This window comes from Macadamia integrifolia, chromosome 14 (assembly GCF_013358625.1).
Source record: "Macadamia integrifolia cultivar HAES 741 chromosome 14, SCU_Mint_v3, whole genome shotgun sequence".
In the NCBI taxonomy this organism is placed as follows: Eukaryota; Viridiplantae; Streptophyta; class Magnoliopsida; order Proteales; family Proteaceae; genus Macadamia; species Macadamia integrifolia.
In genome coordinates, this window is record NC_056570.1 from 32,604,952 (window position 1) to 32,616,833 (window position 11,882).

Genomic DNA, 11,882 nt, shown 5'->3' on the forward strand with positions numbered 1-11,882 from the left:
AAAAAAAGGCGAAAAAATAGGAAAGGGAAAAAAAAAGGAAAAAAATAATTAAAAAAAATCGTCCAAGATGCTACACATGTTTGAAGAAGGGAGAGAAAAAAAATAAAAAAAGAAGGTAAAATGAAACAAAATCGTTGGAGACTCCCTACTTCCTACAATTCTCTATCTTCTCTCTCCTCCACCTCGTCAACAAGATAAAAATACTTTTTTTTTTTTAGAAGTTAAAATCGTTAGCTTCCCTTTCCCATTCTTTATATTAACACAAGGGGAGGAGACACTTCATTCTTCTTCTTGGGTTTTTTTTTTAGTTGCTCCATCTCTTTCTCTAGCTCTAGTTCTAGGTTTATGCTTTAAACACTTTTGTAAGTTCTTTTTATTCAATTAATGCAAGCACTTTTGTTTTTGCTTCAGTCTTTTATTTTTATTATTTAAACAATTGAAGTTGTAATTTTCAAGTTCTAGTTCTAGGCTTAGTTCTAGGTGACAAGAATAAGTTATGGAGCATGTCTTTCAAGTTCAATTTGTTTTTCTTCAGATTTGTTTTCTCTAGTATTAGAAATTTCAGATTTGTTTTATTCCAGATCTGGTTTTTAGTATTGGTAGTATCTTAAATCGATCAAGTTTTCAATTCAAGAGTTGAAGTTCAAGTAAGTAGGCTCCTTCAGTAGTCTTCTCTCCCCCCTCTCATTCCCTCTTCTGACTACCCTTTCTTTCTTAATTTAGAATTTTAATTTTAGTCATTACATTATTGCTATCCCTTTCCCCCAAGGTTTATGGCTAGTGTATATGTTGACTTTGCCCCTCCTAGCCATTGAACCATCATTTTATTGCTTTTATTTTAATTGTCTCCCTTTCCCTAAAGCCAAGTAGAGTAACCCTTGTAAGAATGACTCTCTGATCAAGTAGAGAAGCTCATATTATGATGCATCCCTCGGGCTAAGTAAAGAAACCTACTTGTGAGTTTCTCTCTAGCTTTGTCCACTTTCTTTTACTTTATTTTTATTTCAACATTTTTTTCCTTTATTATTATTTTTTTAATTGCGTGGATTGTTTATTTTCAGTTATTTATTTATTTAATTTTAATTGTGTGGCTTGCGTCTTTAAATTCTTGGATGACGAATGATTAGGACATTATTTTAAATACATATGTTTAGGACGGTAATTAGAATTAGATTACAACCATTACTCGGTTCACTTTTACATTATTAAAAGAAGTAAAAATAAATAAATAAAGTGACTGCTCTCCCTGTATTTGACCCGTAGCTACACTGATCCATACGCTTATGATTATATTTTAAAATCTCAAACATTCTCTCCAAAAACTTGCTCTGCGGTTAGTCTTTGGTTCGTCATAGATGAGAGTTAACCTGAAACGAGATGGGGAGATGTTAAATATTAAAAACAGATCAATAATTCTATCAGAACTAGAGAGCAAAGTCATATCTACAGATATATTCCAGTATACTTCTAGACCTCCTGACAGACCTTGGGGCTCAACACCAAAAAAGAAATCCATACCTATTTTCCTTTTTATTTTTTCCATAACAGAGATTCGTTGTTTGGTTTTCATAAGGAAAACTAAACACGGTCGGGAAGAGGACACTAAATTTTTAAGGTACTAGACTGTCAGGGCCCGATCGCTCCCCTGACAACTCCATGCTAAAATGCTCATGGCGACTGGGGTGGCTTTTGAGAGGCAGCCACCCTGACCTTCAGTGTTCCAGAAGATACTCCCCGATCAGATGATACAGAAGATGGTCCCTGATCGGATGATGTAGTTCTATAATTGAGATGTCGTTGGCGAGCTTTTGATTTCTGCCTCTTCTTTGGAGAAAGCCAAGTCAAAAGTTGAGGTTGCACAGGAGAAGGGAGACCTCTACTTGGTGAGAGCCGAAGCCGCTTAAGACTCTAGATGATTGGGCTAGGGGGACTTTCAGCTCTTTGCTTTTGTCTGTCAAGGCTAATTTGGTTGTCCTCCTTAGATTATAGTTCTTCAATAATGACCATGGATGGAGGAGTGGATGGTCAGCCCTGTATTTCAGAGGATATCAGGACAATCTTAGATAAAGGAGACAAGGCAGTAGTACCTTGAGGAAAGAAAAAAAAAAAACTAAATCCGCATACACGGAACCCAAACCTTCAGATTTACCCAAATCTGTATTGAGGAACCCTAACATAGGAACTATCCTAGAGCTGAGAATCCAAAGGATTAAGCTCCAATAGACGACTAAGGGTGAAAATGCTGCTTAGTCACCACCGATCATCAAAAACCCCTCACGGGAGGGGAGATCGCTCAGTAAGAGGAAGTCGGAAACCCGAAATGGGAGGTCACTGCAAAAACCCTCAGAGTGCGAGGTAAGTTCTGACACCTCTCTCTTGGACTTCTTAACAAATATACAAATTTAAAACATTTCAAAGTTGAAATTTATCATATAAAATTACCATAAAAAAATTCATACAATAAGTTAAATAATTCAAAAGGCCAGCCCTTAACATTTCGTTGCATTAGCCATTCTATCGCCTCTTGATAATATGTTCAAATTACAACATGGTCCTAAACCTATTATTATGCTTCTTAGAGCTCCTGATATTCTCCTTTTCTTTATGGGCTCAATTTGATTTTATTTTTAGAAACGGTTTTTCCATTTTTCTGTGCTCAGAAACGGAAAAACATCTCAAAAACCATTTGATTTTCTGTTTAGTTTCACTTATTTTTGGAAACAAAAATAAAAATTTATGTCTATTTCTGTATCTGGAAACAGGAATGGAGAAACAAGTTAGACTTGTTTTTCTGTTTTTAGAAACAAGTGGGAGTGACAAAAATTGTGAAAAACTCAATACTTTACTCGACCAACCCAAACCCTAACCCATTGTTGAAACTTCTCGCTATCCAAATGCAGTGATTCCAACCTGGTTGTGCGAAGCTCACAGTTTCGGATTGCCTTCATCCTTTTGAAGCTCATCTCCATGAAGTATACCTACAACTCCAACGTCATGCCTTCACTCATGTCTTGAACTCGACTATACTATTGAAAACGTTTCGGAAAATAGAAAAACCAAATGCCTTTTTGCAATTCCAAAAATCGTTTCCTAGCACATATACGACAAAAACTATTTCTGCTGTTTCTAGACATAGAAACAGGAGAAACAAATTTGGCACCGTTTGATAACGTTTCTATGTCTAGAAACACCAGAAATGGATTTTTACGTTTTTGGAACGAAACGGATTTTTTGGTGTTTGATAAACCTGTTTCTTAAAATTTTTTTTGCAGACATAATGCCATTAAAAAACCCAATAATATCATCGGATGCCCAAAACGGAGAGAGGGTTTAGTTGCCTCTTTTTAAGTTTAAATAGTTGGGAGATTTATCAAGCACAACAACCTTTTTTTTCTTTGAAATTAATTTCTAGAAACAACGACTTGTTTCATCAAAGTCGTTTCTAGAATTGTAAATAGGCATCGATTTTGATTTATGTTTCTAGAAAAGAGTGAAATAGAACAACTTTATCAAATGATTTTTATGCTGTTTCTCCATTTTTAAGAACAAAAAAACGCTGAAACAACAGAAATGACAGAAATAGAACGTTATCAAACAGTGCCTTTAATCAAACGGGCCATTTTTACGAATTTACTACAAAACCATTATTCATATAGACAAGCCCATCTTGAAGCACTATTCAATAACTCATAATTGTCATCACTTATAACAAGACATGATGCCCCAACCGACAACCTAAGGTCTGTATCAACCTCCCACATTTCACATTTCACATTTCATCCAACTGAATCTAACCAATCAATTGGGAAAGACTGGAGGCAATGAGTTGTACGTCATAATCTCATTTGGTAATATGTCTATCAAAGTTCGGTAAGGACTTTTTGTTGGCGAAACGGAGCATTATTGTGACGCATCCACAGGTGAAAGAATGAAATTGCTTATTAACTCTAGATATAGTAGGATTCATTAGGATACATCATTTAACTAAGTCTTGGATATTTGACGAATGTGGAAATTTATAAATTGGATGTATATGGTTGAATTTGGGTATGAAGTTCAACATATGACCAATCTCTCTTTATGCCTTACTTATTCGGCAGTTAAAATTATCACATCATCTTTCCGAATGTAAAAAGTATCGTATAAATACTTTCCAATATGGGTTGTCAAAAAACTTCATACCTCATATGTGAGATGTTTCAAATGAAATAAAATTAACTAAAAGGACTTACGACAACATATGTATCATCCTTATTTAAAGTCCTAAGATCCAGCTGCCCCATCCTAACTTTCGTGGCTAGAATACATCTCAAGTTTATATATACATTAGATTGTACCTTCACATCAACATATTTAAATTGTTCATCAATAGATAAGTTCTTGTTTTCTTGTTGATTTTGAAGTAGCGAGACATATGTTCATCATTTTTCGCATGGATCCATTTGTGTTTGCCACCAAACATAGCTGTGTGACCTCCTTATAGTAGGGTCTTAAAACCCATAATTGAAAACAAGATTATCCTCCATCAATTTCCAATCCAAATCTAATTAGCATCCGTCTTAAATAAGCTACAAGATTTTTCACAAATTTTTAGTTTTTTAGAGATTTATATCCAAAAAAAATTTTGTATTTCGTTTTTTAAGAAGTACATTTGATTGATTTTCTACCATTTTAATAACTAAAAGAAGGAAAAATGTAAGGTAAGAAAGATCAAAGAACATTCATAACTTATTTTTTAAATAGGGAATTAGTTTTTGTCACCCAAGTGGTGAATTAACTAGTTATAACCTTGCTTTCTCTCCACCTTGTCTTATTCCCAAAAGTATTTAATTCAATTTTTTCAATGAAGGTAAATCTACAAAAAAAATAGTACAAGGTGCAAGGTACATCAGTCAAAGTTTTACGATTACCTTATTCCATATGAACCATTTGCCTATATATATTTTAGCCAAAGGTGTGTGGGCCAGCTTATGCGCACCTCGACTAATCCTCAGGGAGACTAACACAGCAATCCATTGCAATGATCTCCACTTAAATTGCAGATGCACAGATGGAGAATCGAACTTGAGACCGTGCGCCTAATCCACACAATCCTTAGTTCGCCCTAACCATCTGGGCAATCCACGGGTGAGTACAGAATAAATAAGAAAACACATACATACACTCACACAATTCGTACGACAAGGTTCAATCCCACGACCTCCTCCCTTGGGTGTCGGCTCCACAAGCTGAAGCTACCACCACTAGGCTATCCTAGTGTTTGTAAACCGTTTACCTGTAACTATTCAATATCCTTATGAAAAGTTTATCACATTAGAAAGTTTTTGCAGTCGAATCCACGCATATATGATGATATTATGATATAGTAATATAATATCATATATGATGATAGTATAAATATATATGAATAGGATTTTAAATTCTAAATTATAGATATAGCGTAGAATAAGATATATGAAATAAATTAATAAACTTAAGGCTCTCTTTCGTTTAATTTTTATTTGTATTTATTTGACTTATTTCTATTTTTACAAGTGTTTGATATAATTTATAGCACTTATTTCTATTTATAATAAATTATAATAAATCATAAATCACAAATTACTCTCAAGCTATTTGTGATTTGTGGCAACAAATCATTTATGTTGATTTTTGCTACCTTAAATGAGCACATGTGCTGAACTACTCAAAATCAATATTAAATAGGTAACTTCATTATGTTTTATACTTTTTAGTAAAAAAACCTCAAATCCTATCATCTCTCTTGCTCAAAGCTCAAAGTTGAAGGTGAAAACTGAAACCTATTTTCTCATTATATAATCTATTTTATAAATAGTAACCAAACAAATACTATTTATGATCTATAATTTATTGTCACAAAGAATAAAATGGTTAATAAATATAAATAGAAATCATACTAAAGAGATCCTTAGTAGATTGTGTCTCACGCATATACCTTTAAAAACACATCATAAACATAAATAATAAAATGTAAAAAGCGGCATCAATCAGAATCAGAACTATTTTGTGTTTAACCCCCCAGTTGGAGAAGTTATAAATTTGTAACACCATCAAAGCCTCATGGGGTAAATGATTGGAATTAGTCAGAATCGGTCCCAAAAAACCTAGAAACAGCCTCTCAAACCTGAAATCCAGCGATCGAGGAGTCCACATCCTCTGTAGTAAGCAGTGAGGTGCAGTGAGCATCAGACGACTGAGAACATTTGGGCACGTGCCCCAAGGAGCTCCTATTCACCTGATGCTCACTGCACCGGTGCAGTGGCTACAGATAATTTTCACATACAATCGAGTCCCAAAAACCCCAAAATCATCCTCTCCAGAACGGTCAGGTTTCGATTGAATCGGAATCAAAATCAAAATCAGCTGGACCCGGTTCGGGTTTCATACCTCCAGGAATGTCGTTTGGTTCAAGTGTTTGGCCCGCGATGTGATGTTATCACTTGTTATCTCGAAGTGTCATCCTAGTTCGAACTCTGTAGACGAGCTTTGCAGGAATGAGGTGAGGGAAGAACCAGTGGATTCATCCATGAATTTGCATGGAATCACTCAAACTATAGAAACAACGACAACAGCATTCGACTCTTTCAGTACCTGTCGGTCCTCACAACCTCTTCACTGTCGTGTTCACTACCTGCGGAGCCAAGCGAAACCTTCCATCCCCATTCACAGATATGGCCGTGGAAGTGATTTAAATCTTCTTCTGTTCGCTCCACAAGCTTTCTTGCGCAGTTCCAAGAAAAGGGCTGAGAGAAACGGTTATACCCTTTTGAAGGCAAGTCGTAGAGAGTCCCCATCTGAAGTGTTGGGCGTATCGCCCACTGCAACGCCTGAAGAGATTAAGAGAGCTTATAGAAAGCTTGCTCTCAGGTACCATCCTGATGTTAACAAGGAGGTAATTACGTTCTTCTTCAATCGTCTTTCCCTCTTGGATTTTGATGTATTTAGCCCGAAATTTAAGTTTATCTGCTTTTATTTTCAATTTTCCTTTTAGCTTCATAAGAATTAAAGTAAGCAATTAGTACAAAGATAACAGATAAAAGGAATCCAATTTGTAATTTGGAGACATTTCAAGAAAAATGTTGAACAGGGCATTCATAGGTAGGTTTTGGGTAAGAATTGGGCAATTTTTCCCTTTTTCTTACTACTTTGGTGTCTGGGTGATCGGTGATGATTAAGAGACTCTTGATGGGGTTTATAGAACACCACTGATGTGAATCCGAGGACTGATTTTTCATCTAAGAGATCCTCTGGGTAATCTTGAATTAGAGGGTGTTTGATAGCTGAGACAAATCCAGAATACCACTTAAGTTGGTTACCCAACCGCTTGGTGTTTGTTGCAGATATGATAGACTTCAGACAACCCTGGTAAGGCATTGAGAAAATGCAATTGATTAACGAAGGGGTAAATGTACTTTTTTTGGAGAGATCCAGTGAAAAAAATAGGAAGGGGGAGAATGTGGTAGCAGAACAATGGCTCAGATCATTCTTGATGTGTTCTTCGTTTGAGAACAACCTTCTAATGGAGAGGAGCTTCTCCTTGAGGACTCACGATTGTTACAAGGATTTAAAGATGTATAAGAAACCAGATTGGTGGTAGCCAATCCCATTCTAACCTAGCCTGATCTCTGACTGACTTCCATAGCTATTGGCTGGATCGGTCCCCGACAATCTCAATCCCAATGGATTGAGACAGAGTAGTAATTAGGCCCTTAAAAGTGCAATCGATGTGCTTGTTTGTAGGATATCCCAAGCTCAGATAATGCCTAAAACTGGAGTTGATGTCTGATGAAAAAGACCACCCAACACCTCTCACCTTTTGGGAAGAGTGTCTTCAACATCAAAGAATATCTCTTTGCCAAAGAGGATTTGTTCCACTATTTTAAGGCTTCCCGATGCTGTTTATTGGAGCAGGTTCTTTGCAATGGTTCATAGGTTACAACTTTGCCTCTAATTCTATGCCTCAGACATTAGTATAGGTTATTCATGTCAGATGCACTTGCTTCTCCTTGAATCATCTCCACCTAGTTAGCTTGCACTAGATCTGCTTGGATGCTAACCACAGCCTCATGGTGTATTACATAGTTAACGGTGAAGTATCCCATCTTAAAACTGCTAAAACCGAGCCTCGGGGCATAAGCATTGTAATGCCAAGGTTTTCCTTGTTTGCTTCTTGAAGGAATTCTCATGGAGTCTCAGGAATCCATGAAATGTTGGAATCTAAATGCATGTCCGCGTGAACACTATGCAGGACTTCGCAAAATGCGTTTACAACAACAACAAAATCAGCCTTATCCCAACTCAATGGGTTGGCTACATGGATCCGTGCAAAACAAAATAAGAAAAAAGAAAGTTAAATGAAAATAAAATGAGAGTAAAAGGGAAGAAGCACAGCCCAGCAGAAGAGGAAAATCTCAGCTAAATGGGGACGGCAAAATGCATGTGCTGTGTATACATCATTAATGGGAAAATCTTGCTGGTTTGGTTACAACAGGATTGTATCCTTACTTTCTTTTTTTTCTTCAACTTTTTAGTACAACACACTTTTTCAGGATAAATCCTGTCATCTCACATAAAAGATGCATTAAATAACTTTCAACTTTTTGAAAACCCTTTTCACCCCTACATTTTTCTTTTGTTTGTGAATGTAACTTTTGCATTAGATACTGTATTAAATAACTTTTGGGAATAAGACGAGAGGCAATTAAAAGAAGGCTACAACTTCTTAGGTCACTACTTTGATGACAGAAAGTTGTTCCCTTAATTGATATACCCGGATACAATTTATATCCCCTCTATCTCACACATGCTTATCTTGTGTGGGGAGTGAGGAAGAACTGGTTGTTGTTACTGAATGAAATAAAATCTAAAAGCACTTCAGGTTTTGTTGCTGTATTTCACAGTAGCATGTACTGCTTAGATGTAATTTCCTTAAAAAGTTACTGGCTTTCACATTTACAGGCAAATGCTCGGGAGAAATTTGTGAGGATAAAACATGCATACAATACATTATTGACCTCAGAATCATGGCAGAGATACGACTATGGAAATAGTGGATCCAGTTATTCCAACTCCGCAGTTCAAATAAATCAAGATGAGGAGGAGTTCTATGGTTTTGGTACTGATTCATATGTCCTTGGAGATCCATACATATATTTTTCCACTCCCCTCCCCATACCCTGGTCTGCGTTTCTCCCCCGCTTTTGTTTTCTTCTGTAAGAGGACTCCCATGTGTAATCCATCTAGTGGTGAGTCCCGTTGCTCTATTTATGAGCCGCACTTACTGCAATTGCCTACTTCCAGATATGTACCTTAGATTATAGTGTGGTGTAATGTTTGGCCTTGAAGCTAACTAAGAGATTAGGGGGGATGGGGAGTAAAACCTTTTGGAAAAAAAAAAAATCTGACCTCATCTTGTAGTTTATTGTCTTCAGATAGGCACAGCTTCCTTAAATTCATATACTTAAGCTGTTTATTCCTGCAGGTAATTTTCTGAGGGATGTTCAAATAACAATAGGTAGAATCATCCTTTTTTATGGGACAAAATGGAGGCTGATTTTTTTTTCTTTTTTTAAGAGCATTTACACTATTATGAAGAAACCTAGTGTGTGGTATTTTTAAATCTGCATGTTGGTTATTTTACAGGGGACTTCTTTAGAGACCTCCAAGTAGAATTCCGTAACTGGGAAGCTAATGTTGGTTCACAAGGGAAGCCAAAGGGCTTATGGGAGGAGTTGACGGTAAGACATCAATACATTATTATATTCAGTATTTTAACTCTTGAATGAATCTTCCCTCTCTACTTTCTTGTAAATATAATCTTTTAGGCACGCATGTTTCCTCAACATAGAGAAATGAATAAGTAACATGGTGTAGACCATAAGTAAGGACTGTTTGTAGAGGAAACTACTCAAAAGTTCATTTGCAGGACACTGGCGAAGAATTTGTGGAATTTCTAGAGAAAGAGCTGAACGTCACTGATCCTGAAGCTGGAAACGATGAAACACCTCCCAGTAGTGTTCCATATTCAAAATCCAGGTCAGATGGTAGGGGAGATGAACAAAACAGAGCAGGCAACAAGAATAGCATTGAGGACCATATCATTGAGATTGAAGCCACTCTTGCTCAGTTGAAAAACGAATTAGGGCTATAGGGAAATGTGGTACTTTCTGTTGTATGTTTGTTGAGACAAAAGAGAATACTGGTGAAAATGGCAAAAGAGCTTATGTGCAAAACTAGTTTCTGCATCATGTTGGAGCAGATTGGCAAGACTGTTGTGGACATAGTTTCTTTTCTTCCCCTCCCCCTCCCCCTCCCTCTCTATTGAGTGCATTGATAATTATAATGTCATGGTTGAAGCAATCAAAATTGGATTTTCTATATATGCTTCTTGAATTGGATTCTCTTCGGATATCAGTTCCCTTCCAATGCAGGATTAAAGTTTTAAGTTGGGGAAAAGAAGGCAATGAATTGGGATAAAACACATAACATGCTTGACATTGGATGAAACCTTTTGTTTGCCAAGTCACTGAATATGAAAGGGTTGTATTCCTAACTTCTAAATCAATCTATTGAGAAATTCTATTCAATTTTCTTTCCAAATGCTATTCTATTAGAAAGTAGTCATTCCAAAAGGGAAAGCAATAGGCCCCATTGTCTTTGTATAACATTTCACCTTAAATAGTCTTCCAAATGGCCAAAAAAAGAAAGGGGGGGGGGGTTGTTTCAAAAATTGGTAAAAGTGTGTAAGGATACTCTCAGTTACATGGAGAGGTACACCCAAGTGAGAGAAGTAAAGAGGAAGGGGAATGAATGAGCTAAATAGATTGATCATTTGGAATATTATGGGAAAATCAAATACAACATTCATTTTCACCATCAAATTTGACACATGGCTGATCCTGAGGAACCATATGGCCTGACCAATGTTGTCCTCCATGTGGTTCAAACTCCATAGGTTGTTTGGTTGAGCCTAGGATTTGAAATATTGGATCGGCCAATGCGAATTAAGACAGATCCTGCACATAAACTAGGGTTTAGGGTTTTTTCTAGCCGATTTCCACCGATTCCAATCCAGGATCAGATCGGCATGAATCTGGACTGATCCGGATCCCCGATTCCAGGTTTTCAAACCCTGGTTAAGTCTCTGCAACAACCATTTTTATTGCACATCATTAAAAAAAAAAAAAAAAAACCCTAACAAAATTTATAAGTTAAAATGATTTGATATATTGGGGGGAAAGGGACAGTTATTTCAAAGCCTAATATCTGCCATATTGTAACTTAGTTGGAGTCCATACTGCAGGCATACAGTCCATATCATAATCCACTCCGTTTTTTAGGTTTCAACCCAAACTCATCTCACCAAGTGATTGTCCCAAGTTTTGATTTTAAAAACAGTCTAAACAACCAACCTTCTATTCAATAATTAGTGGGATTCTACCAAAAAAAAAATTAGTGGGAAGAAATAGACAAGAATAAAAAAAAATTAGTGGGAAGAAATAGACAAGAATAAATGTAAAAAATTGGTGGGCATACTGTTAAGCTTAGCTGCCAATTTTGACAATGGATATAGTACTTTATCCGCTTAAGGGAACCCAATCAAAGAAAACTCCCTCAAATTCTGCACAGCCCAAAAACAGAGAGAGAGAGAGAAGATTTTATTGATATATGTTAGTTTATGATCCAGTAAATGAGTTTTTTCAGCAAAATCATTGAAAATTATACAATGGACCGAGTTTTCCGTCACCCATGATGAAAAGAGAACCACTTCATTCATGGGTTCTGATGCTTGGTTGGGACTCCTGAAATAGCGAACCTGATATTCAAAACTTCGTCAATATAAAGTGGGGGAGGGGAGGGGA

At 36.4% G+C, this 11,882-nt stretch overlaps 1 protein-coding gene across 2 annotated transcripts; it reads left to right on the top strand.

Moving 5' to 3' along the window:
• Nucleotides 1–6,436: 6,436 nt before the first annotated feature.
• LOC122061015 (dnaJ homolog subfamily B member 8-like) lies at nucleotides 6,437–10,278 on the top strand. Of its 2 annotated transcripts, XM_042624164.1 has the most exons (5): nucleotides 6,437–6,913; nucleotides 8,980–9,136; nucleotides 9,503–9,535; nucleotides 9,664–9,758; nucleotides 9,947–10,278. In XM_042624164.1, exons 1-5 carry the CDS (start codon nucleotides 6,452–6,454, stop codon nucleotides 10,169–10,171), a joined length of 972 nt encoding a protein of 323 aa, XP_042480098.1. In that variant the 5' UTR covers nucleotides 6,437–6,451; the 3' UTR covers nucleotides 10,172–10,278. The 2 variants fall into 2 exon arrangements, with proteins under 2 accessions (XP_042480098.1, XP_042480099.1); XM_042624165.1 differs by lacking the exon at nucleotides 9,503–9,535.
• Nucleotides 10,279–11,882: the final 1,604 nt, after the last annotated feature.